The 26,878-nt window shown below is 44.5% G+C and overlaps 1 protein-coding gene across 1 annotated transcript; it reads left to right on the top strand.

Moving 5' to 3' along the window:
- The first annotated feature begins 972 nt into the window (after positions 1 to 972).
- Positions 973 to 26,601, top strand: TM7SF3 (transmembrane 7 superfamily member 3). The gene is made up of 12 exons (XM_081927744.1): positions 973 to 1,130; positions 11,368 to 11,525; positions 12,776 to 12,926; positions 13,599 to 13,719; positions 14,729 to 14,894; positions 15,279 to 15,456; positions 15,583 to 15,669; positions 18,549 to 18,629; positions 20,165 to 20,317; positions 21,167 to 21,264; positions 22,273 to 22,435; positions 23,004 to 26,601. Exons 1-12 carry the CDS (start codon positions 1,058 to 1,060, stop codon positions 23,264 to 23,266), a joined length of 1,692 nt encoding a protein of 563 aa, XP_081783870.1. The 5' UTR covers positions 973 to 1,057; the 3' UTR covers positions 23,267 to 26,601.
- The last annotated feature ends 277 nt before the right edge of the window (positions 26,602 to 26,878 follow it).

Here is a 26,878-nt window from a genome sequence, read left to right as displayed (position 1 = left end):
TTGAGCAAACAGGGCTGCATCTACATACATATATAAAACGCTGTGAAAATGCTTTTATTAAAAAATATTTTAAAATATATATGGAATTTTTCATTAGCTCACTCACACCATCTAGTGTCACATTGTATAATGCACTTAAAACACACTTAAAACGTGTGCTTGTGCTGAAGAAGATGGCAACTCTAATGAGTAACCACCAGCCTCTTTCAGGGCCCAAGACTTGGCGCACATACACGATTTGAATGGCACTTGGAGGGAGGGCGGCCCCCTCCAAGATGGGTGTAGACAAGGGGGGGGGAAGGCGGCCTGAAAAAAACCTCACCCACTTTGGCTGCCCCCCTCCCTGGCTACGCCCAGGCCCCCCCCCCAAGGCTCCTAGACCCCAGCTCCTTCTGCCTCCTCCCTTAGTAGAGCTTTCGGAGAAGTCCCTCTAGTCTCGCCTGCTCCTGCGTCCCTGCCCAGTCATCGGAAACGCCAAGATGTTTTCTTTCCATAATGCAAGGCTGCATTTCCCCCTTCCCACCCCCGTTGCTTGCGGGTTCGTTATTCCCCTCCACACTCTCGAAGCAGGCAAGCCTTTTCATTTTGTTTAAGGTGAACTGAATTTTCAAGCATTTGACATTCGGGGTGAGGCGGCGGCGGCAGATGCAAACAAAGCAAGCGGGCTGCCCTTCGGGGAAGGAGGGTTGCTGCAACCTGCGCGGGGGGGGGGGTGATTGTCGTTGTCTCGGCGCCCAGAGGCGCCTCGGCGGAGCCGCCCGCCCCGCGGAAAAGGGAGGCGGGCGCGAAGGGCTCCCTCCCCGGAAGTGAGCGCCTGCTGGCCTCTTGCGCAGCCGGGGGGTTTGGGCATCGAGGCGCGTTGCGGGACGAGGGAGGCGCGCCGGGGAGAGGGATGCGGCTCGGCGCTTGCTGCTGCTGCTGCTGCTGCTGCTGCTGCCCGGGGTAGAGCCCGCTGGCGCCGCCGCGCCCCCGCCTTGCGCTGTGTCTTGGTTCGGGTGCAGGCGACCCCCCGTCTCGCGCTGCGGATCCTCTTGCGCGCGGAGGGGCGGCGGACAGGATGGGGCTCCTCGCGCTGCTTCTGGTCTTCGGGTGCTTTTACGGGCACGAAGGTGCCGAGGACGCCGCGGCAGGTAAGGCCACAAAGGCTGATACTTATATAATAATCCTGTAGCCACTTTATCTGGATTTGCTCACTGACCAGACAAGTTAAAGATGGTGCCACACATGGCTTGGTTTCTGGGAAACGGTGCCCCGCTCCCAATGCCTGATGCGCCTGTTTCATGCCCGAAGTTAACGGAGTTTGGTCTGGATCATGGCTGGAGTGGCCGTGGCTTAAAGCTGCTTTCCTTCCAGAGGGATCTCAGCGTGGAAGCCCGGAAGGGCTGTCTTGTTTCTCAACAATCGGTCAGCAAAGCAGGCTGTGTGCGCCTTGGAGTGATGCTGTTGTGTATGGATTGGGTTTTCGGGGCTCTGTATGAAAACTATGTTGATTGTGTTTACTTAATTCAGCTAAAGCAAAGGGAAATTTTCCCCGCCCCCCCCCCATGGGTGCAAGGAGAGTTGCTTTATCTAATCGGTACTGTGTTCTGTTTTGCACAGTGTGCAACAACAAACCTGAGTTTGCCACCAGGTGTCCTCTCAACCTGGCTCCTTTATATGGTTCACTGTCTCGTGTGTATGTCACATTAAACTTCTGGAGGGAGCGTATATATATATTCACATATACACACACCCAAAGATGTAAACCTTAAAATGTTATGTATGAAGAAACTGTAACTCATATACTGCCAGGGTGGAAAACCCCTTTTTGGCTTCAGGGCTGCTTGTCCTTCCAGGAAGCCCATACCACTGGTGGAAGGCGACAGAGGCAAAAGGGAGCAGATAAATGGCTGTAAATTTTACCTTGGTACAGCAGGCAGGCTTCTCCACACTCACAAATACACCTCCCTCTAGCCGAGGTCCAGGCAATTATTGGAGTCCAAGGACCCATTCCAGCCAGACATGAAGACTCAAGGAAGCGGCAAAGGCGGGCCAGGGAGGGGGCTTCCTTGTTTTCGGCTGGCAATGGGAATATAGGCATTAGTTGCCTGTATTTCCCATGTCAGCTGTCTTCCAATGGAAGCAAAGCAGTCATGGGAATTGTAGGCTTTAAAAGAACTGGTCATGTGTCTTCATAGTTTGAGTCATGTGCCTTGGCATCTGTGCAGCGTTCTTGGTTCCCTGAGCTGATGAACAAGCATGTCTTTTATTGCTGAGACAAAGTTCTGCTGTGGATAATGCAGAAGGAACAGCAGCAAATGTGTCATTGGACGCAATTACATTATATGTAAATGCTCGAACTAGTTTTGCAGCTCTCACTGGTTTGTCAGAGTTCTTGCTGCAATATTGCATGAGCTTTGATAATGGTCTACAGAAGAACAACTTAATTAATATTAGAAGCAAGGCGCATTCTTACAGCTTGAAGAATGTGACTATTCTAGGGCCATGGTATTTTGCAATACTGTACACAGCTGGTAAGCTAAACTGCTTTTCCTTTGACTTCAGAAGGCGGAAGGTCGGCAGTTCAAATCTCCATGACGGGGTGAGCCCCCATTGTTTGGTTCCAGCTCCTGCCCACCTTGCAGTTCAAAAACACGTCAAGTGCAAGTAGATGAATAGGTACCACTCTGGCGGGAAGGTAAACAGCGTTTCCATGCGCTGCTCTGGTTTCGCCAGAAGCAGCTTAGTCTCTGTTGCAGTTCATGGAATTTTGGAACCATGTCTGATTGCTGAGCCACTGGTTACACCAGGAAGGATAGGTTTTCTACCTTAACACTTCTCCAGAGCTGTCTTGATGACAAATAAAAGGAATGCACATTGGAGCGACTCATTTGCTTTCCAATTCCAAAAAACCAAAACAAAACCAGAGTCTAAAAAATAAGAACATGAGAAAAGCCCTGCTGGATCAAGCCAGTTGCCCATCTAGTCCAGCATTTTGTTCTCAGTATCCAGCCAGATGCTTATGGGATGCTTGAAAAGAGGTCCTGAGTGCAACAGCTCTCTCCCCACTTGTGATTCTGAGCAAATGGTATTCAGACAGTGGAGGTAGATTATAGCCTTATCCTCTAAGAGGTTTTTTAATCCTCCTTTAAAGCCATCCAATTTGGTGGCCATCATTACTTCTGGTGAGAGCAAATTCCACAGTTGAACTATGTGCTGTATTGGTATTTTAAAGCAAATTATTTCTTTATGTTTAAGTCTCTCTTTTGACTTGTGTAATGCCATCTCATTCCTGACCTAAGATGGCAAAAGCAGCAAAGCTGCCCATTTTATGCTACTACCTTAACTTTAGGCAGGCACATACAACTGATAAGGTAAAGGTATTTCTGGACGGTTATGTCCAGTCAAAGGCAACTGGGGTTGCGTCAATCATCTTGCTTCAGCCCGAAGAAGCCAGTGTTTGTCCGCAGACAGCTTTCCGGGTCATGTGGCAGCATGACCAAACTGCCTCTGGCACAACGGGACACAGTGATGGAAGCCAGAGCACACAGAAACGCCATTTACCTTCCCATCGCAGCGGTACTCATTTATCTACTTGCGCTGGTGTGCTTTCGAACTGCTAGGTTGGCAGGAGCTGGGACAGAGCAATAGGAGCTCAACTCATTCTAGTTTGCCCCCAACCTCCTCCCTTCCGGGTCATGTGGCCAGCATGACTAAGCCACTTCTGACAAACCAGAGCAGCGCACGGAAACGCTGTTTACCTTTCTGCCAGAGCGGTACCTATTTATCTACTTGCACTTGACGTGCTTTTGAACTGCCCTACAGTCACTCAAATATGATACGCAGTGTATTGATCAGCAGTTTTCACAAATGGTACTCACGTTCCAAAACAATCTAATCAGAATTATGCCTTGCTCAGAGCACATGGGTTATATAGGCTGTTCACAGATTAATCAACAAAAGCATATGGAGCAACTGAAAAAAATGTGACAGCCACACTGTAAAGGGTTTTCTTTGCCTTCAGTGTTGTGAATCTTTGAAAACCCTTGTCAAGTAGAAAAGCAGAGAATGTGGAACGAAGTAGTTTTTACTAACAGAATGGTGCTTTATTTGGATAGTGCAATTGGTACGAAGTCATTTGAGGCCAAATTCAAGAGTATCTCTTGTTATGTTAGCTATAGAAAATATCTTGTCTTGCTGAAACATAATGAGCACCATCTCCAATCAGTTAGGTATGCATCTGGCTCATTAGAACGAATGGATCTTAAGAGTAATTGTGTACTTGTGTGACTCTGAATAAATCTCATTATTTGCAACGGGGTTTTGCATTGTCTAGCTTCCCTTGGGATTATATTTTGTGTATAAGATCAGTGTGCTTTTCAGTCCCTGAAGTAAACTAAGTACTTTTTCTGTCATGCCTTGCACAAGTGTTTGCACTAGTTTGTCCTTTGACTTTGGGTAGTGGTGCAATACAGAAAAGAAGAATCCTTTCTTTGGTTCGAAATCCTGTCGGTCACTCTTCTTGAATGTGAAAATGGTTCCTTGGCTGTGGTAATCTGCCTGCACTGCCCCTTACCAGCACTATTCCTCAAAGTGCCTTTTAGTTTTAATTGTCACATTTCTGTGAAATACATTCCTCACTGCATGTTTTCACATGGAGAGCTATGTACAAGTATTATGTGTTGTTATCTGCCTTCAAACAGGAAGAGGATCTACAAATCATCATTTGGTTCACTAAAGGTCTCACACACAGAGTTCTGTGGTGCTGTTTTTCAAATATGTGTCATACCAAGATTAATGCCATTTTAATGAGCAAGATTCAGTTGTCAACTTTAACAAAATTAAAAATGTTTCACAGTCAAATAGGTTATAAGCAACTGTTACTGTTGGTAGCCCAGAACTTTAGCAAAGAAACTCTGGTTTGTTTAACATCTCATGATTTAAGGACAGGGACTCTGGATAAAGTATTTCTCTCTCTCTCTCTCTTTTAAAGCAGCGTGAAACTGCTGTATAAAGTAGCTGTTCTCTGAAAAACCAGTTCAAGCCCAAAGTAGGGCATTTCCTGTGTACAAGAGACTTCAAAAAGGCAGGCACCAAGGAAGTGGCTCTCATTCCAGACTATGCTTGCCAATCGAGCAATTTCCTTATGCACTAAGGAGAGCTGATAAATTCAATGAATTTACAACTGCCCTTGATCTCAGACAGCAACCCTCAGAATCACATGGCTTGGATAAGGTTCCAGAGAAGCGGACACGGAGCAGTGGATCCAAACTACAAGAAAGAAGATTCCACCTAAACATTAGGAAGAACTTCCTGACAGGAAGAGCTGTTGGACAGTGGAATCTGCTGCCAAGGAGTGTGGTGGAGTCTCCTTCTTTGGAGGTCTTTAAGCAGAGGCTTGATAACCATATGTCAGGAGTGCTCTGATGGTGTTTCCTGCTTGGCAGGGGGTTGGACTCGATGGCCCTTATGGTCTCTTCCAACTCTATGATTCTATGATTCTAATACTAAAATAAAATAAAATAAGACATAGCAATGGTGCAAGCTTTCACTTTTTTTCTTTTAATTTTATTTCTCATTTTACAAATATTTTAACAAAAAAGCAAAATCTTTACATAATCAATCTGCATTTCTCTCAACTTCCCTCCCCTCCTTTCTGTGGTTGCCTATTTGATATCTTTTGCTACTGCATATCCCGTTCAAAACTCTTTACTAATTTCCCCTTTGTATTCCCTTTTCATTATTTCTTACTGCAGGTGTTTATGTCAATCCTGCTAATGTTTTAGGTTGTTTACAATACATCTTCCAATAATCAATAAATTTTCCCTATTCTGTTTTTAAAAGTCTCTCTTCTTGGTTTTTTATTCTTCTGGTTAGTTTTGCCATTTCTGCATATTCCATCAGTTTTAATTGTCGTTCTTCCTTCATTGGAACTCTTTCTTCTTTCCACCTCTTGGCATAAATCAATCAGACAGCTGTAGCACACATAATCTCTTCCTCTGTTCTTTGGGTAACTCTCCACCAATTATACCTAAAAGAAAAGCTTCTGGTTTTTTTTAACTAAAGTTATCTTCAACATTTCCCCCCAATTCATTATTAATCATTCCCCAGAAAGCTTTTGCTGCCTTGCCTGACCACCACATATGGAAAAAGGTACCCCTCCCCTTTACATTTCCATCAGGTATCTGATTCTGACCTACATTTTTGCTAATTTAGTAGGAGTCAGATACCATCTATACATCATTTTCGTGTAATTTTCTTTTATAGCAGAGCACGCTGTAAATTTCAAATCCACATTCCACAATCTTTCCCATGCTGCCATTTCACTATTAAGTCTATATACATTGCCTAGTGTATCATTGATGATTTCACCTGTTCATCTTTCGCTTGCCATTCTAATAGCATTTTAGACATAACTTTTTGATTCTTCTCTAGCAGGTCTTTTTCTAGCGGAGAGGTTTGGTTTGTAAAGCCACTATATTTGCCCAACTTAAATAACTTCTTAAGTTGATAATATTGTAACCAACTCGTTAATATTTCTGCTATTTCTTCAAACCTGTTTAATTTGATCTTCCCTTCCCCTTCTGTTAGCAAATCTCTATATGTTACCCATTCATCACTCATATTTCTTTTTTCCCACCGTTATGGTTTCTATGTGTGACAGCCATAATGGTGTTTTCCTTTCCAGCAAGTTTTTGTATTTATCCCACACTTTATATAAGTTTTTCCTAACAACAAGATTCATGAAACCTTTATTTATTTCAGTTTTTCCATACTACAAATATGCATGCCAGCCAAATCTATTATCAAATCTTTCTAAATTCAAATTTGCACATTTTTAATGTTAACCACACCTTTAACCAATAAAGACAGGATGCCTCATAATATAGTCTTAAATCTGGCAGGGAAAATCCACCTCTTCCTTTAGCATTTATCAAAAATTTATGTTTTATCCTCCATTTCCCTGCCTGCCAGATAAATCTTGAAATATATTTTTGCCATTCTTTGAAACATCCTGTTTTGCCAGTTACTGGAGCAGTTTGAAATTAAAAGAGCATCTAAATTAAAAGAGCATCTTCAGTAATACGTACATCTTTTTGACTGACATCCTTCCCATTAACAGTTTTCACTTCTTTTCTGAACTCTTCTTTCTAATACGGTGGTACCTTGGGTTACAAATGCTTTGTAACTCCGCTAACCTGGAAGTAGTTACTTCGGGTTAAGAACTTTGCCCCAGGATGAGAACGGAAATTGCACGCCGGTTGCGCAGCTGCAGTGGGAAGCCCCATTAGTGAAAGTGCGCCTCAGGTTAAGAATGGTTTCGGGTTAAGAACGGACCTCCGGAACGAATTAAGTTTGTAACCCAAGGTACCACTGTATGTGAATCTGCTATTGGAATCAAATAGTGATTGAAGGCCACCAGCCACCTCTCTTAACCACAGTGAAGGCAAAGCAAAAAGTGATAAAGGGCTGGAATAAGCGTCTCACTAAATGAAAATAAAGCTCCACTTTTGGTTTAGTAGATCTTCAAGAAAACACGTTTTCCAAACATCCCCATCTAGCATAAGACAGTGAAAGGCGCACTCCCCCATTGTCTCCCAAGACAGACACATGCCAACAACAGAACCTCACATGCTCATTACCAGGATTATAGATAGCTATTTTCAATATGGAAGGGGGGGTATACATTCATGAATACAGAAATTGTGGTCTGTTGCCAAAGCAGTTGATCAAAGTAGGGGGTGAGGAAAGGTGACTAATATCCAAATGCCTCTTGATTTGTGCAAAATGCACAGCCCTTTTGGCTGAGCCATGACAATGAATACACTCAAATGAATACACTCAACCAGCCTGTTAAATTGCTCAAAAGAGAGGTGTGGAAGGATAAAATTGTAATTATTATGGAGGAGAGAGAGACCAGCGTTGTACCAATGTATGAATGCAGCTCATGACCTACACTCACATTTTATGTGCTGCAATATTCCTTCACACCTATTTTGAAAGCTTTGTCATGTGCCTGTGATGAGTGTGCTGGGAAAGTAATGATTAATTTGTTCTCTACAGCATCGATTCTTTGAAGAGAGATAGGCAGAAGATTGCTCTTGCGGTATTTACTGCTTACATAACATCACCTTAAGGCATCATAAACTCTTTGAAGCTAAGGACTGCTTTGTACTTCTCAGAAAGAAGTATAAATGCCTCAGATCTCAAAGGTTTCAGAAGAGCAGGGTTAAACTGGTGGGGAGGAAGAGAAAAGATCCCTTTAAGATCATTCTGTATGTTTAAAATTGTGCAGTTCCAAATTGAAATAGAAATTAACTTGCTTTAGTCTGCAAAGAGCAGAATTCTGTTTTACCTGACTTGGTTTTAGAGTATGAAATTGTCTTTATTGTATTTTAGATAATTTTTTAAATTTATGTTTGTAAGTTGGCTTGAGTCTATTGTGAGGTGTATGTAGCTAAAGAAATATGACCAACCATTGTAATGTGGCCATACAAAAATTGTTTTCACTGGATGGAGAACCTCCTGTTCTCTCTCTCTCTCTCTCTCTCTCTCTCTCTCTCTTTCTTTCTTTCTTTCTTTCTTTCTTTCTTTCTTTTGCCACCTTCCATGGGTGGAGCCTGTTTGATGATAATGGGGTGCACGCTGTGCAGGTCTAGGTCAACATAAGAGCCACAGGACAAACCCACAATGGAGCTTCCTGCACTTGTTGCACACAACCAGACCAAAGCAGGAGGTGTGAAAAGAAGAACCTTGAAAAAGTAACATAAATGGGAGATGTTCTGCGTTTTCCATGTTGCGGACTGTACAATGTTTGCATATCCCATGTTTTTATATTGAGGTTGGCAGTGTTAGAAACTCAGCTATATAATCTAGGCACCAAAATGCTCCTTAAGCCAAGGTTACAGTTGCCAAAACAGAATGTCTACCGTAGTTGCCGTTTTTGGACAAGACGGCTCTCAAGTCTTGTTTTTTTCAAAGGATTGACTGGCTGTGATTGATTATCAGTTAAACATCTGGCTAGTTCAGATGACAACCTTGAGCTAGGTTAAGAACTTTGAGAACTTAAAGAAAAAAAGTCACTTGATCCAGGAATATGGAAGGTTGGCCTAATCCAGGCCTGACCAAACTTGGCCCTCCAGCTGTTTTGGGACTACAATTTCAATCATCCCTGACCACTGTTAGCTAGGGATGATGGGAGTTGTAGTCCCAAAGCAGCTGGAGGACCAGGTTTGGCCATGCCTGGCCTAATCCTACCTCTTTTTCTTAAAGGTGACATGGACCATTCATAATGCAGGAATATTCTACACAGAATAAAACTTCAAACATGAAAAACTTCCCTAAACAGGGCTGCCTTCAGTTAATTCTTTATGTAATTAATGCAAATATTTTTTCCCCTTAAAGTCTTAACTACAAAAATGCTAGTACATCAAACAGTAATATCCCAACATCTTCTTTAAAAATCATTATTGCTTGGTTTTGTGGCATGTTGTAAGGGCTGAAAGGTTGGAGATGGGAGTGGAGCTGAGTAAAGACATTTGACCATCAGTGACGAAAGCCCCAATGAAGAGGTAGATAATGGTGTGTCCTCCAGATGTTCTTGGGCTCCAGTTCCTATCAGCCCCTGTAAACATGGCCAGTGCTGAAGGATGGTGGGAGTTGGTCCAACAAAATCTGGAGTGCACAATGTTGGCTAACCCTGGTCTAATGGAGGAACTGCTAATGGACCTTGAGAGTGCAGGCATCCCTCAACTTGCGTGTGTTCTACTCGCAAGCGACCACTTTTATTCAGGCCCCTTTTCTCCTGCTCTGGAGGGTAGGACATGAACCAATGGCTTCAAGTTACAAGAAAGGAGATTCCAACTAAACTTCAGAAAAGCTTTCTGACAGTAATAGCCGTTCAATTGTGGAACGGTCTCACTTGGGAGGTAGTGGACTCTCCTTCCTTGGGGGTTATCCTTGGGGGTTTATAAGCAGAGGTTGGACGGCCATCTGGCATGGATGCTGCATTGCAGGGAGTTGGACTAGATGACCCTCAGGGTTCTTTCCAACTCTACAATTCTAAGATTTTATTAAAGGTCCTTACAGCATAATGTAATTTAGGTCCATATGATTAGGCAATTAGAAATAAATGAGAATAATGCAGTCAGATAAACTGGTTTGTGTAGATCTTTTGGGGTAGGATACTTTGGTTATAATAACTGGCTACACCCAACCAATCCTACTTAGTGCAGATGCTCCTTTTTCTTTGGCCTCCCCGACTGATGTAGTTAATGGTGTTCCCAGCTGAGGACATTCATTTCATGACTTTCCCTCATGAGTGCTTCAGGAAGTGTGCTGGCGAGCGAGATTGTGGAGCCCTGTAGAAAAAGCAACACAAGGAATTTTTTTAAGTGTTAAGAGAACACCCACACCTCTCAGCCACCTTGTAAACATTATTAAGGTACAGTAATCTCCTGAAAGCCCCTAAAATTTTCACCAAAATTCTCCCACCCATATCCCACTTTGTTTCTTATTAGGGAAAAATGGCTGAGGCCAGGTAAATAGCTCTGACTCTAGCAAACAAAGGCACTTGACTGCTGGGGTATCTGGGTTAAGATAGGGCTAGCTCTTGATGCGTCAAAAACATGCTCCACTGTCAGTTGAATTTTGGCCAAAAATGTCAATTAACGGTGATTAATAACAGTAGCAAAGAAAGTTCTTGTATTCACAAATTGATGGCCTTGCAGAAAACTCCAAGCCTTCTGAGAAACTTTGCAGAGTGAACATGCCTTGACTCGGGGAATGCAGTGGTGCAGCTGTTGTGTCCTGTGTTAATATAATGGTTGCTTGTGTTATTTTGTCATGAAGCATGGTTCCTCCACTCTGGCCACATTAGAATTGCATGCAGTTGTAACACAATAACCAGTGGCGTAGGCTTGGCCATGTGGCTTATTTCAGAAGGAAGAAGTTGGAACTAGAAGGCTCACTGACCTCTCCAAAGTCTGGCCCACTAGAGTTTCTAGAGCAGGCACCCCCAAACTCGACCCTCCAGCTGTTTTGGGACTACAACTCCCATCATCCCTGGCTAACAGGACCAGTGGTCAGAGATGATGGGAATTGTAGTCCCCAAACAGCTGGAGGGCTAAGTTTGGGAGTGCCTGTTCTAGAGAATAGGTGGCACCTTGTGACCCAGACTTCTGGAGGGCTGATGAAAAAGTAGTTAGCATGACCAGTGACCCAGTGGAAAAGGGAGGCAACCATTTAAACAAAGACAGTTCAAGCAACTCATGACAATATTTGAGCAGTCGACTTCACCTCCATTCTTGTAGGCTGCTAGTTAGCTGTATGTCTTCATCTACTCAAGTCAACTAACGAGTATCACTTGCTTTCCCCCTTTTAATGCAGGCCCTCTCTTGGAGCTTTCTTTGGGAAAATTTAAGAATGTGTTGCTGAACGAAACCATTCCAGCTGAAGCAGTGTTGAGGAATATTGACAGCAATGTGACTGTCATTATCTTTCAGATCCACACCCACCACAAGAATGTGACTATTTCCTTCGATAAGGTATCTGAATTGCTTCTTATTAGCCCTTGTGATGTTTCAGTCACTGTCAGGACTGGGTGATGTTGGGTTTTCAACATCACGGTGTATCAGCGGTCAAGCATCGCGGTTTGGTGATGAACCATGATGTTGAAAGAAGCTGAATTGGCCCCAGCCAGTGATTCACAGGGTGAAACTGCCACAGCTCTCACTGTGGGAGCTGAGGTGCTTTGACTCAGCGCCTCGCGGGCTGGGGCCAATGCAGCTGGCCCCAGCCTGCTGCTCAGCTGGGGAGCGGAAAAGCTCCTTCCTCCAGCTGAGCTGGGGCTGGGCAAGCCAGCAGGCCACCCCTTCCCGAAGACAGACCAGGCAGCAGTACCCAACTGCATGGAGCTTGCCAGGCTCTGTGCGTTGGGCCGCCTTCGTCTGTGCAGGCGTGCTGTCTCTTTTCCTCCTGGGGTGTAACAAGCAGGGGCAGGGGGGCAATCTGTCAGCTGGGGAGCCTGGGCTTCGCATTCCCCAGCTGAGCAGCCGTGATCCTGATCCTGCTCTCAGGCAAGCAGGAACACAATTAGGGTTCTCTCTGCTGGGGAGGGGGAGCACTCTAACAGAGCCCCCACCCCGCCAAGCAATTTTAAGAAGCGGAGGGAGGAACAAGCAATGCAGATTGCTTCTCCCTCTGTGGTGGTATGAGGGGTAGACCGCCATGATGCCTTCACTCAGCAGAACATTGCTGGTGAAACCGCTCCTGAGTCCCTCTGTCTCCAGTGCCTGGCTGGAGCTTGTTTTTCCCTTGGCATGCTGGGCGCTGGTGGCAGAAGGACTCAGGAGTGGCGGCGGTTTCACCAGCGATATACTGCTGAGTGAAGCTGTCATGAGGGTCTGCCCCTCATACCCATCCTGGGCGATATATTTATATATCACCCAGGCCTAGTCACTGATCTAATACTTGGTTCACTTGCATCTGGAATACCCAGCATCAAGTGGAATAATGGACACATTGTGTGGACGGAGCGTGGATAGGTAGGTTCAGTGGGATCTCATGAACTCTAATGCCCTTCAATTCCCTGTTGGTGCATCTGCAGAAAGTCCAACATCCCTGTTTGTCTAGGGGCTCTTGTCAAAGATTCAGTAGATGACAATTGGATTTAGTGATTGCTCTCAAAATGGGCAATTGGACATTACTCCAGCACCCTGCAATCTGTGAGAGCATGAAAAATAAACTTAGCACGTTGCAGCTTTTAGAGGTACTCATTAATCTCTTTGCTTCTTAGAAACCTTCCAGCAATAACTCTGGGGCTGGGACAGACAAAGGACTGGTTTCTATCCTTCGGCCTCAGCAGACAGTGTGTACGTGGTACTTGCAAGCTGTGGGTGCTGACCAGGTGTTGAGCACAGCTGTTTCTTTCTCTTATGCTGAAAGAGGTAAGCCATCTTATTTTTTCTGCAGTCAGGGTCAAAATGATGTGTGGCCTTCTCCAAGGCTATCCTCTTTGAGCTCCTGTGTGTAATACAAATTTTGTGCCTTCCAGTCTCCCTGCATAGAGGAGAGTGAAGGTTTGGGAAATCAAGCAGAAATGCAAAAGGTCATGTCTTGCTCTCTTTTCATCCCGTTAAAAAATCCTCCTCCATTGTATTTCTTCATCCAATTTTATCTGAGCTTTTAATTTTCCTGGCCTGTAGCTGTTTAATTCACTCCCCTCAGCTTCTCAGGAACCTCGGCAGACTTTGAGAAGGCCACACTTTCTACCTTTTGTCACTTTGGACTCCCTCTCAGAACCAGCTTTTAAGTGCAATCCCACTTCAAGTCCTGGTTTTCCTTCCCTTTTGAAGGAACCATGGCTTGGTCTGGCAGATCCGTAATGCAGAACCATGGTCTGGGGTGGGAGCAGAGAGATCACATGTTCATGAATCTGGTTCTTGAGTTGCAAACCATTTTTTGCTGCCATTATGATTGCACTGGCTGAGTAACAACGCTCCATGCAACAGGAGCCTATTCACAAAAGGAGTGAACATAAGACACAGTATCTTACTTTAACAGCTGATTGAAAATGTGTTACTCCTTTTTATTGAAGTCATTTGACTCTTTCTCTTTAGATCCAATCCCTGGAGGCTGCAACATGGAATTTAACTTGGAAATTGACCCCAATATTTATTTAGAATATAACTTGGCTGAGACACACATTAAATTTGCCCCAGCAAATCTAGGATATGTGAGGTATGTATCTTCCTCTTAGATGGTGACTATATGGGTTATTGTGTTTCTAGACTTCCGAACAAAGTTGTTTTAGGTGAGTCTGCATCATAATCTTAAGGCATACCTGCTTTCTGCAGCCTGAAAGGAAGGAATTAAGGTGGTTTTCAGAGCTAGACTAGCCATTTTTGTCCAGAGGACTGGCAGTATGCAATCTATGATTTTTTAAAAATCCTTCAGACATATTGGGGCAAACCAAGGCTGGTTCTTGTAGTCAGAAGAGGTGGGGGTAAGGAAGAATGTAGACTTCTAACCCTTAGACTTGCAAATAAATGTAAAGGCAATGGCAGAAAATGGTAGTTGAAGTAATTATATGTTCAGTCATATACATAATAAAATAACAATTCTGGGTAGGCTTGCTTTTGTTTATTTAAGCAGGCCTACCCAGACATGTAATTTTATTGTGTATATTTTTAATAGCACCTGTTTTCACTTATATTTTGATAATTCTTTAGGTTAACTTGCTTTTATAATTAGATTTTATCAACATTTTAAAATAACAAATTTACAACCTCACTAAACCGTTGAGAGGTTATAGATGATTAAGTGGTATATTAATTCTGCTAAATTAACAAGCTGACATAAATACTCCAAAATACTGTCATAAATACTGACATCTTTTATCAGCAGTCAGGTTTTTGGTTTTTTTAATGGTAGAAGTAGCAACTTTGCAGTCCTCTTGAGATTGGGTAATGACCCACCACTCCAAGCCTCTTTAATAATGGATCTGCAGTAGATGGGAAGAAAGAGGCTCCAGCTTAACATTTTGTGAAACAGAATTTCCCAGTTATTTACTGTGATTTGTAACTTTGGAGCTAGGCTTTTTGCCTGTGGATCACAATAAGATATATTAAACCATTCTGCAATGTATGGGAGGGAAGTAGCTATTGGCACTACAAACTCTAGCCTCAAAGCGAAGTGTGAAAATGAGCCTAACAAGTTCAAATAAATATTCTCCCCTGCAATTTTCCAGAGGTACAAACCCACCATTGTGTGATTTGGGCAGTAGCTCTAGGTGGCGACTATCTTACGAAGTCTATCAGTATTTCTTGCCAGAGAATGACTTGTCTGAAGCATCGTTTGTGAGCCACATGAGAAAGATGTCTGAAGTGCAAAGCATCAGAAGGCATGGCACTAAAGTAAGTTGTGCAGTTTCAGTGTATGAATGAGTATGAATGATCTGCAGATCCCGTGGTGTGACTGTGCTAATTTCTTTAGTCCATTTTGAATGAAGATTTCTTGAGGCCTTTTGTAGTCCATGTTTGCGGTGACTTGCTTTAATGATATTTCATATAGTTATTGTGCTAGAATCTTTTTGCGTTTTGTTGTTTTTATATGGCTTCCAGTATGTCAACTGCCTTAGGAGACTCTTCAGTCAAATAGTGGGTTATCCTTATTTCAATAATTCAGAGGGCTAAGAGGCAACACACAACTTGTCTCTAAAACTTGAGGTGTGGGAAAAGGAAGGCATGTGTACATAACCAATCTCTTTTGTTCCCTTACTCTTTATATGTCCTCCACAGATGATGACCTTAGTGAACCAAGACAAAACTGACTTGTACTTCTCCTCGCTTCCTGGACAAGGAGTGATCTATAATGTCATAGTAAAGGATCCACTGTGGAATACCTCTGCTGCCTATGTACCTGCTCATACGTACATGTGTAGCCTTTCTGGCTCGGTGGATAACTGTTCCTCTCTTAGTAAGTCATTGGAATGTATCTATATCATCCTCCCAACTCAATGTACCTAAGGGGACATGGTGGTCCTTCCTTGGATGAAAGTTGCACACCGTTGCCCCTGTCATGAAATGTTCTTTTCTTCTGTAGAGAGACTCTCCACCAAAATATTTTTCACCGTGCTTGCTGTTCTTGGCCTCTTCATCTGTTTTCATGGACACAGATTCTGGAAAACAGGTACTGGTTAAGGAGAGAGTGTATGTCTTACAAAGTCTTGGTTCCCAGCACAATTGCATTTTGCCAGTTCTGATCCCTGCAGGTTAGCTTAATTGATGAGCTCCATTACGATGTGTTGTTTTTTATATTTTGTTGGAAGCTGTCCTGAGTGGCTGGGGCAACCCATTCAGATGGGCAGGGTACAAGTAAATAATAATAATAATAATAATAATTAATAATAATAAATAATACAGTGGTGCCTCGCAAGACGAAATTAATTCGTTCCGCAAGTCTCTTCGTCTTGCGAGTTTTTCGTCTTGCGATGCACGGTTTTCCATAGGAATGCATTGAAAATCAATTAATGCGTTCCTATGGAAAACGCCTTCCCCCGACCTCTTCTGGCGGGCGGCATTTTAAAATCGCCCGGGACAGCGGAGGACTTCTCCGCTGTCCGGGGCGATTTAAAAGCCCCTGGGAAGGCAGGCAGGGGGGACAAAGGCTTTCTCGCCCCGCCGCTCGGCTTCGGGACATCGTTCCGATGCCGGGCGGCGGGGGGAGGCTTTCTCGCCCGGCCGCCCGGCTTCGGGACATCGTTCCGATGCCGGGCGGCTGGGGGAGGCGTTCCTGCCCCACCGCCCGGCATCGGGACGATGCCCCGAAGCCGGGCGGCTGGGGGAGGAGTTCCTGCCCCACCGCCCGGCATCGGGACGATGCCCCGAAGCCGGGCGGCTGGGGGAGGCGTTCCTGCCCCACCGCCCGGCATCGGGACGATGCCCCGAAGCCGGGCGGCTGGGGGAGGCGTTCCTGCCCCACCGCCCGGCATCGGGACGATGCCCCGATGCCGGGCGGCGGGGGGAGGCGTTCCTGCCCCACCGCGCGGCATCGGGACGATGCCCCGAAGCCGGGCGGCTGGGGGAGGCTTTCCCGCCCGGCCGCCCGGCTTCGGGACGTCGTTCCGATGCCGGGCGGCTGGGGGAGGCGTTCCTGCCCCACCGCCCGGCATCGGGATGATGCCCCGAAGCCGGGCGGCTGGGGGAGGCGTTCCTGCCCCACCGCGCGGCATCGGGACGATGCCCCGAAGCCGGGCGGCTGGGGGAGGCTTTCCCGCCCGGCCGCCCGGCTTCGGGACGTCGTTCCGATGCCGGGCGGCTGGGGGAGGCGTTCCTGCCCCACCGCCCGGCATCGGGACGATGCCCCGAAGCCGGGCGGCTGGGGGAGGCTTTCCCGCCCGGCCGCCCGGCTTTGGGACGTCGTTCCGATGCCGGGCGGCTGGGGGAGGCGTTCCTGCCCCACCGCCCGGCATCGGGACGATGCCCCGAAGCCGGGCGGCTGGGGGAGGCGTTCTTGCCCCACCGCCCGGCATCGGGACGATGCCCCGAAGCCGGGCGGCTGGGGGAGGCGTTCTTGCCCCACCGCCCGGCATCGGGACGATGCCCCGAAGCCGGGCGGCTGGGGGAGGCTTTCTCGCCCGGCCGCCCGGCTTCGGGACATCGTTCCGATGCCGGGCGGCTGGGGGAGGCGTTCCTGCCCCACCGCCCGGCATCGGGACGATGCCCCGAAGCCGGGCGGCTGGGGGAGGCGTTCCTGCCCCACTTCCCGGCATCGGGACGATGCCCCGAAGCCGGGCGGCGGGGGGAGGCTTCAAAAGCCGTCCGGGGGCTTTTAAATCGCCCCGGACAGTCCCGGGGCGATTTAAAAGCCCCCGGTTAGGCAGGCAGGGGGGGCAAAAGTCTTTGCCCCCCCTGCCTGCCTTCAAAAGCCGTCGGGGATAGCGGGAAGCGCTTCCCTGCTATCCCGGACCGCTTTTAAAATGCTGGCGGTGGGGAGCAAAGCCTTTCGCCCCCGCCGGCCTTCCTGGACCTCTTCTGAAGTCCGGAGGGGGGGAGAAGGCTTTGCTCCCCACCGCCAGCATTTAAAAAAAGGTCCCCGAGATTTCCCTATGGGCTTTCGTCTTGCGATGCAAGCCCATAGGGAAAATCGTCTAGCGAAGCGTCGCAAAAACCGAAAAACCCTTTCGTCTTGCGGGTTTTTCGTCTTGCGAGGCATTCGTCTAGCGGGGCACCACTGTAAATATCATTATCAGCATTATTATTACAAAAATAGAGAGCAGTGTCTTTATTTTTGCAGAGGCACCGCTTATTCGCTTCCCCAATTATAATAGAAAGCATACTTAATTCTTATAGCCAGGTGTCTGAGGTTGGCTCATCAGGCTGTTTTAGGCTAACCACATTCCCTTCCCCTGGCCCTGGTATTGTACGTGAGGGGCATGGGAAAGTTCAAGCTGTTGGTAAAAGTAAGAAGAATGCAAGAACTCTTAATTTGCATTCCTGGCTTGAATTTAAGCCACTGTGCAATTGTGGCTTTAGTTGGACCTGAAAAGGAAGACCTCCCCACCCATTTTAGAAAGATTGAAAGAGAATTATATACTCCCTGTGTTACTGTATGAGTACCACGTCACTAATCTGTGGTGATTTGGTCAAAGGCCATCCCAGAGCTGGAAGTTAACAGGAAGCCTCTTTTATGGTAGGCAATTCTGCAGTGTCTCTGCATCAGGAATGATCAAATGGTCAGTTACAACCCAGTGTGTGTGTGTGTGTGTGTGGACTGTTGCCTTGAAAAAAAAGGTGAAATCACATAGCTGCAGGAATACATTGGTGTTGCAGAATGGCTCTTGCTAGTTCCATTGTCTCAAAAAGTGTTCACTGGCTTATTCAAGGACATGACAGTGGGCTTTATCAGTTTTTGAGTCCCTGTACATATAAAAGTGTCATGGCAGTAAAGGTTACACGCCCAGGTTGTGGGGTGGTGAACTTGTAGAACTCTTTTAAGTCCAAATAGACCCTTCTCATTCAAAACCCGGAAAATACTGTTTTTAAAAATATATTAATTTCCCCTCTTAGATTTATTCTTCATGGGCTTCATCTTTACGGCATTCTTTTTCTTCATAACCATTTCGAGAACATCTGCTCTCAGTTATGATGGTAAGCAGAGTCAAGTATGGATTTATTAATACCTTGGGAATGTTTGTTTGAAGACCAGCATTAGAACATATGTCCTCTTGTTAATATCAGCTGGCCAGCTTGATGCTGTGTACCTTTCTGGTGTGACTAACAGTTGCATCTCACTCCTGAATTACTGAACAGTGACTAAAGAAGACTTTTCAAGTAATACTGAAAGGTGCAGTACAGTGCATGGCTAAGATTTAAGGATGGATTAGAATCAACAGAAATGACTTTTGTTTTTTCCTTAATCTTTGTGCTAGGAGAAAGCAAAGTCCACATTACATCTATAAATCTGTCAGCATTTCTTTCAGTTAAAGGTTTGAGCTGCAGAAGTTTGAGTCCATAAGCCATGACTGTGTGTATACTTCAGTTCCATTGCCCTCTAGAAACAGCATGGCGGGTGCAAGTTCAGAACTCAGTTTCCTGAATATTTTGACTCTCACTTTTAAAAAAACCAAAGGTTCTCACCTTTCTTGCTGTGAAGATATGTGTGAAAGTATGTGGGCGGTGGCTGCCGACACTCAAAACCAAATAGATGGTTAAGTTATTATTTTCTTTGCTTCGGTAAGATTCAGTATGTTGCATAACCTTTTACCCTTTGCCATGATGAGCAAAACAAAAGTAAATCCTGGAAAGAAGATAAAGTGTAATAAACTATGCAGAAAGATACAACCAAGATTTATTTCCATTTTTTTGTAGCAGAATTCTGCATATTGATACTAAATGAATTGTGTTATCGTAACAGATGCACAGTTCTTTATAGAGGCTGATAATTTTTTATGCTAGTGGTTTCAGAATCCTCTTTGACAATCTCATATAGCCAGTTGAAAAATTCAGGCAAATTTTCAAGGCATTGTTGCCTTGAAAATTTTATATTTATTTTTTGCCTTGGCATTGTTGCCTTGAAATTTTTTTTTTTTCTTGATTAATGAGAGGACCACAGGTAGTCATGGAATAAGTAGCTAAAACTACAAGTTACATTCATAATTGTTTAGCTGTTCTTATTTTATCTGGAAGCAGCCATGAGTCCCTGTCAGGGAAAAAGACAGGATATAAATAAACACCACCACCACCACCACTACTACTGCTATTTCTGTTATTCTTATTTCTAGTGCCGTGTAGCTGCTGATTTCCCATGAATGATCCTGCACTGCTGTGGTTACTCAAAATGTTACTTGGGCAACATGGTTAATCAGCAACCCTTTAATTTCCCTTTTCTTTTTAAACCAGTATGGAGGAGTCCAACATGAAGCAGGAGTCATCTTGATTAGCAGAACTAAGTCTTTTAGGACCCCAGAGGCTAGTCCACAAAAATGCATCCCATAATTAATGTGTTAGTCTTTCTACCATTCTCTAACGCTCCTTGTTTGTTACAACAAACTGACATAGCTACCTTTCTGGGAATGTGTTGGCATGGATTCTTTAAAAATCAAAGTGCATTTGCAGAGGCGTGGGTGATGTTGGAGAAACAAACCTCACTCTTCCCTCTTCTTCTCCTTCCTTGGTCATCCCAGTCAATCTTGGTCTTACTGCAGTAGCTGGAGTTCTTGGAGGTCTCCTCTTGGTCGCTTACTGGTGGCGATTTGGCTTTGTGATCCTCTGTATGTTGATTGTGGGGCTTGTGCTGGGCTTCCTTGTCGCCTCTACAGTTTTCTTCACTCCAATAGGTATGTCACATAGTTATGATTCCTATGAAATGTGAATATTCTTTGTTACTTTATGAAGTTTTGTGTTGCGATTACTCTTGCTGTCTTTTGCTTTCCACTGATTTAGGTCTGAAGAGAAGGGCGCTACCAGTTGCACTTCTGAGAGCAAAAATATTGTATTAAAACAGAGTGTTGCCAATTTAATTTCTGTCCTTTTCAAAAATGTATGTGCTACCTTTCAGGGCAAAACCTTCCCAAGGTGGCTTACAGCAAAACTATCCTGTATACTAATGTCATAGAGGCAGAACTGCTGCATAAAAAAAAGCTACACTCTAAAGTATTATGTATTATTTACAATGGACTTGTGTAAGAATGGTCATATTTTATATATTTTTCTAAACATGGCAAATCTTGTGTTGGTTATCTAATAGGAGTTCAGATATACTTCAGCAAATGTTTTAACAAGAATCCACTTTGAGGAAAGTATTGCAGCCAACACTTGGCAATTAGTTTGCTCCTCAGTCATTCCTTTAAATGCAGTTACTTCTCTCAAAATAATGGACTGGGGATATTGGTCTCCAGATGTCTCATGCAAGATACTTCCCTATGTGGGCACGGTTTTGAACATTGATAAATGACTTTGAATGCCACCTGGAATTGCATTTAACTCACATTCATCTGATGCCTTCACACACTTCTAGGTCAGAAGGGTTTCCTTTCTGACAGATAAATGACCACCCAGATCTGCTTTTTTTAAGGTGTATGCAATTTTATCTTGTTTTGAGCTTTTAAATTTTGTAATTGGTGTTTTTGTTTTGATACTGGTCATTGACTGTAATAAAATGATATGACTTGACTTGACCTTCACAGGAGACTATAAAGTTTTCCAAGATGATGCAGTATTCTGGGTGACCTTCTGTTGCATTGCCTTGATAGTCCCAATACTTTTTGTTGGGTACCCCAGAGTTGTAAGTACCTTATTTGATTTTTTAAAGTGTAATTGTTTCAGCTTCTGTTCTTGTACATTTTGGAGTGATGGTGGACAGAATGCTGTAACTAAACTTTTCCCCTTTTGGACATAGTTGTGAAAAGCCAGTGCTTGCTTGTAAAGGTAAAGGGACCCCTGACCATTAGGTCCAGTCGTGACCAACTCTGGGGCTGCGGCACTCATCTCACTTTATTGGCCGAGGAAGCCGGTGTACAGCTTCCGGGTCATGTGGCCAGCATAACTAAGCCGCTTCTGGCGAACCAGAACAAGCACACGGAAACGCCGTTTACCTTCCTGCTGGAGCGGTACCTATTTCTCTACTTGCACTTTGACGTGCTTTCAGACTGCTAGGTTGGCAGGAGCAGGGACCGAGCAACGGGAGCTCACCCCGTCGCGGGGATTCAAACTGCTGACCTTCTGATTGGCAAGTCCTAGGCTTTGTGGTTTAACCCACAGCGCCACCCTAGTGCTTGCTTACTCCCTCTCATTTACATTCTGTTATGCATATGTTACATAACCAGGGAGATAAGCTGCCGGAGGCAAGCTTTTGATATATGAATTCCTGTTTCATTATGTTTTCTTTCCCCCACCCACCCACACAATTCCCACAGCCCCACTTTATTTTATGTTTAATTTTTTATTACTGTAATTGTTTGCTGCTCCAGGTATACCTTACAGTAGAAGGACAGTTTCTGTTAATAATGACCCATCCTTGGTGAATTGCATTGGCTCAGCCTGGCTACATTTTGCCTCTGCTTAACTGCATTTCTAAGCAATTTAACTTTTTGTTCTGTATGTCTTCATGAGCTACAGTGGAACCTACAGTAGTTTTCCCTTATGAAAGCCATGCTCTAAAAAACCCCTACAAAGCACTAATTTGGGGAAAGGGAATTTGTAGCTGTCTAGATGGTGCTTTGCAATCTTCTACCTTCATAGATAGTGGCTGACCTCTTTTCAAAGCCATTCACAGTCTGTTCTTTCTCTTTAGCTGAACATCTTGACATGTGGCATCATAGGGTCCTACACCATAGTCTTGGCTACAGCATGTTACTTGTACACAAGTCTCTCTTACATTAGCATCGACCTGCTTCGGAGGATTCTAGATGAAAACTTCAAAAGAGCTTTCACCAATGTGCCCTTTCAGCGTAACGGTAAGTGTGTCTTCAGATGAGTGAGCTCCTTGATTGGAGGCTTGCAACTGAGAACCTCAGAAGAGAAGTTTGTAGCAACCAAGAATGCTTCCAAAAAGCTTAAAGTAGAGGACAGAAAAGAATTGTGCCTGAAGAGTGCCGTTGCAGATACACTTAGCTTAGCGCTGCATTGGATGTTCCAAACGCATGAATGACTATGCTGCTCTTTCCCAAGCTTCTGGGTCTTGGCCAAAGGGAAAGGAGAGAGGGGCATGTGTTTTGTCCTGGTTGGAGATGAATACTCTGTACCTTGTCTCTTCAGACAAGACTCGGCAGCATCCTGGTCTTCCTTTTCACACTTTTATGGAACATCTTAAATCGCTCGAGGGTGTGGGGCAGAGTAGCAGTTCCAAGGCCTGTGTGGGAGAAAGTAGATGTGAAGATGGATTTCAAAAAGCAGGTGTAGGTTTTAGAAACTGTAAAGGAAAACTGGCCTGGATAAGTAAATGAGGTTGGCCTGGCTTACTAAAAGAGAAGGAGGAGATCCCACTTCAGTCGAGACTTACCTATTGGTTTCTTCATCTTGCAGACATCATACTCTTGGCGGTTTGGGCAATGCTGGCCATTGGAGGAATAACGATACAGCTGCGCAGAGAGAAACGTGAAGCCCCTTTTCCACCACATCCCTACCTGATATGGAGGCGTGAAAGAGAGCGCAGGATAACTAACATCCTAGATCCAAGTCACCACGTCCCTCCCTTGAAAGAAAGAATTCATAGCAAGCTATCTCAGATCAAGGACTTTTTCCAAAAAGAGCAGCCAGCAGGGGAGAGAACACCACTACTCTTGTAAACTGTCATGCAGCTGGGAAGACTTGGGAAATGCAGGCAGAGATTTTTCTGGAGCCAGCAGACACCCAGTGGTGCTGAGAACTTCCTCTGTCACCTTGCCTTGCTAAACAGAAATAAGAATGAACTGGAAGAAGATCAACACTAGCTTACTTAAAGTAGTCCTGCTTGATGGTTTGCTGTGCACACAGGCACTTGCATCTGTTGGTAGTTCGCCACAAGGATGGAGTATACGTATGTGCAATGTGTGAAAATATGGGGATGGGTGGGTAAGATGGAGAGAGAATGTAATGGACAGATGTGCAACTTCAAAATCTTCAAGCACACGCATGGTTCTCTTCAAGCACAGTACACCCTTTTAACAAGTGCCACATTTTGAACAGTCATTTCTGTTGCACAGACTATGGCAGGAAGGGGGGAGAATAATTGGAGACTGACTGCATATGGAAAAACAGCCTCTTGGTGACTGTGGCACTATTAATTCTAAACTTGCACAGTTGCTGCTAGCCAATACCTTTAAGATGTCAAGCTGTACTAAAATATTTTTTGATCATTTAACAGGTTAGCTTGCATTCACTTTCTGTGTGTGAGAAAATCAAGTAATTTTGATTCCAACACCCAAGAGGAGAAAAAGCTTTATGAAAGTTTAGCGCTCAATTTTCTACTAGGCTGTAAATCTGGTTGTAGTGAGTGGTGGCTGCTAAGGCTGGAAAAAAAGGATAGTCTCTTGATGCACTTTGAAATGGAAGGTTGTTTTTATTAGGATCTGTGGTGCAAGACACAATGAGTAGCCTTTACGGCACTTCAGTTGCTTAAGTTCCTTTTCGTATTGAAGTGTTTGCCACTACACTAATTGTCACTGGATGTTTTCTCTCCTTTTTTAATATTTGAGAAGAAAAGAAACCCCTAAACCCAGTTTGCAGGCATTTGGGGGCACTGCTGCTCAGAAAGATGTAACAGACATCTAGGGCAGCCAGCTTCCAGAGCCTTGAGGGTGGGGGAAAGAAGGGCAGATCTTGGGTAATTTGCCTAGGAGTCCAGACCAGATCACCCTCAACCATGATGTCACTTCTGGCCCTAGAGGCGTGGGAGTGGGATGGTCCCCAAGCCTCTATTTGGGACACCGAGTTCACAGAAGAGGATTCTGCAGGCAGAGGAGAAAATGGAACCATTTAATCTCCTGCTTCTGGCCTTATACCCATTTACCCCTAGCTTTGCAGCTCGCGCACAGAGTTGCCCCTGCCTCTGTGCCTCTTTATCAGTTGGCCCTCCCCAATAATAACCCTTTGGCTTGGAGTAATGCAGTTATACGTAAAGCAATTAGTTGAACATTATACCAGTACCTTATTTGACAAACACATTTCCTGCAATGAACTGCTCAAACCACTTGTGTGGGTGCAGGGAGCAAAAGTGCCGTGAAGCATGATAAATATCCAGTTTAAACCTGAAGTGTGTGACTGCATTAGTCAATGTGCACCCAGGCTGAAGTCTTATTCTCAGGGCTTTTTTTATTGTGGGAGAGGAAACTGGTGGAGGTGTCTGGCTTGGCTAGGATTGTAAGATTCCTCCAGTGTTTGAATTGGGGTTCCTGATCTTCAGAAGGCAGCCAGCAGAGAGAACTTCAGCAGGTGTGTTTGTCCTCTCATTGTAGCAGCGTTAAAAGCTGTGCCTGTAGATGTACACAGCTATCCAAGGTGGAGGAGCCCCATCACTGCAGAACCTGGCACTATGTGCATAATATGTATTTTCTTTTGCAGACAGGTGGTGTAAGAACAGAAAACTGTTTTCTATTATCTCCCCTTTGTGTTCAAACACAACTTGTCTGTATAGTGAGGATCTGTTTCATTCCATGTTGATGCTCGAGTTGCTTGCTGCTTGTGCCATTTGTATATTCTAGCAATAATGGTGTTGCAGGGTGGTAGAAGGTTTGTTGGCACAGACTGCATGGACTACACTCACTCCTAGTCCAGGAAAGCTGCTGTGGTAGGACACCTTCTAAACAAGAGCACATCTTGGAAGGTGCATATCTAAATTTACCTAATTTTAAATATGCTTTATTTGTATCTCAGGCCCCTAAGGCTGCTAGGTAGAAACCGGAGATGCATTGCACCTTTTACAGTTCTCCATGTGCAGGAGATGAGCCAGTCCATTCTTCTCCTGGCTCTGATATTCACCTCTTCCCTGCCTCGCATAACAAGGCCTCATGTGCGCTGTACATCAGGAAGGGGATACAAGGCAGATACTGCTTCATTCGCCTTGTATGTGTCAAGGAATTTAAAGGTACTGTGTGGATCTCCAGGTTTCATCCCAGCAACTCCCACATATGTTCAAACTGTGGATTATATCCATGAACAAGATGAACGTCTGCTTGCACTTTACCTTCTCAAACTCACTGCAGTACCCCCATAATCTGTTCTGAGAATGCATGGATTGGGCTGTGTGCATGGGGGTGGGGCTGCAGCGAGGGGGAAGAAGGTGAAGTTAATTTGTGGGGTGCTGGATTCCACCTTAAGCTATTTAGCTTTTTGAAGAGCTGTAGGGCATTCTTGTGTCAAACAGACCTTGATACTTAACCTAAACCATTTTTAGATGCAAGAAGGCTGACAGTTGAAAGCAATAGTTGGTGGTGGAAAGAAGATGGAAAAGTCCATAGTTCTTGGCAACTAGACAGAGATTATTTTCATTTTAATGTTGAAAAGTAGAAGCTGTAGATGAAATATACTGTGTCCCTTTCTGTCAAGGGCAGCTTCATTTTACTAGCTCTGACCTTTTTGTACTGAGAATTAATTGCTGCATATTGGCTGTTTAGGCCACACTTTGTTATAAAGCAACTAGTTCCAATTGCTTTGGTTTTTATAACTGCCATTATTTACAATGCAAAGAAACAAAAAACAAGCCCATTTTCTACTCCTTTTTATAATAAAGGTGTACTTGAAAGGTGTGCTATTTGTATGATCTCCCTGTGTGTGTTACCCTTTAGGGACTCATCTGTGTGTCTGAGTTCATTCTGTCTCATGTTTTTTATCTTGAAGGGAAGGGCAGCTTATATGTGTTTTTCCAAGTGAAGGAATGGGAAATACAATTCCTGCTTTGCAAGGTAAGTGAATATGTAGCTATGGCAGCAGTGACTGGCTTCTGTATGGAAACTTTCTGCACATTAGGATCAAATACGCATCAGTCTGCCACTGGAGTATTAGTTGATGGCCTCTCAAACTCTGTCCTTAAATCTACTACATATATTGCATTTCATGGTTACTGGTCGTACTTCTTTATTTCTATCCCAACATTTTAGGACAATTTCTCAAAGGCAGTTTTGCAATAAAAATGTTTACAAAATGGCGTTCAGTGGTTTTAACATCAGATAAAGTGCATATTAAAACATTTAGCAGAATAAAAAATCTTTTGGGGACCACTAAAGGGGTTTGGGGGGGACCAGAAAGGTGGAGTTATTTTGTATTTATCAACATTTTACTAGACAGTACCAAAGGGGGTTATAGCATATAAAAAACATTAAAATGGTAAAAACAACCCAACCCATGACCCCCCAAACATACAATCCATTACAATATGCAAACTGGGAATTCATATAAATGCTACAAGGTGTGTGCTAGTGATT

The sequence above is a fragment of the Podarcis melisellensis genome (genome assembly GCF_964234715.1).
Source record: "Podarcis melisellensis genome assembly, chromosome: 10".
NCBI lineage: Eukaryota > Metazoa > Chordata > Lepidosauria > Squamata > Lacertidae > Podarcis > Podarcis melisellensis.
Note: the sequence above shows the minus strand (reverse complement) of the source record. Positions and strands in the feature narration are given on the sequence as shown.

Excerpts from the sequence above, each read along its gene's own strand:
- TM7SF3 (XM_081927744.1), top strand. The coding sequence starts at position 1,058 with ATGGGGCTCCTCGCGCTGCTTCTGGTCTTCGGGTGCTTTTACGGGCAC. Across the intron at positions 15,670-18,548 it reads ACACAGATTCTGGAAAACAG|ATTTATTCTTCATGGGCTTC; the intron begins GTACTGGTTAAG and ends TTCCCCTCTTAG. Across the intron at positions 18,630-20,164 it reads ATCTGCTCTCAGTTATGATG|TCAATCTTGGTCTTACTGCA; the intron begins GTAAGCAGAGTC and ends TGGTCATCCCAG.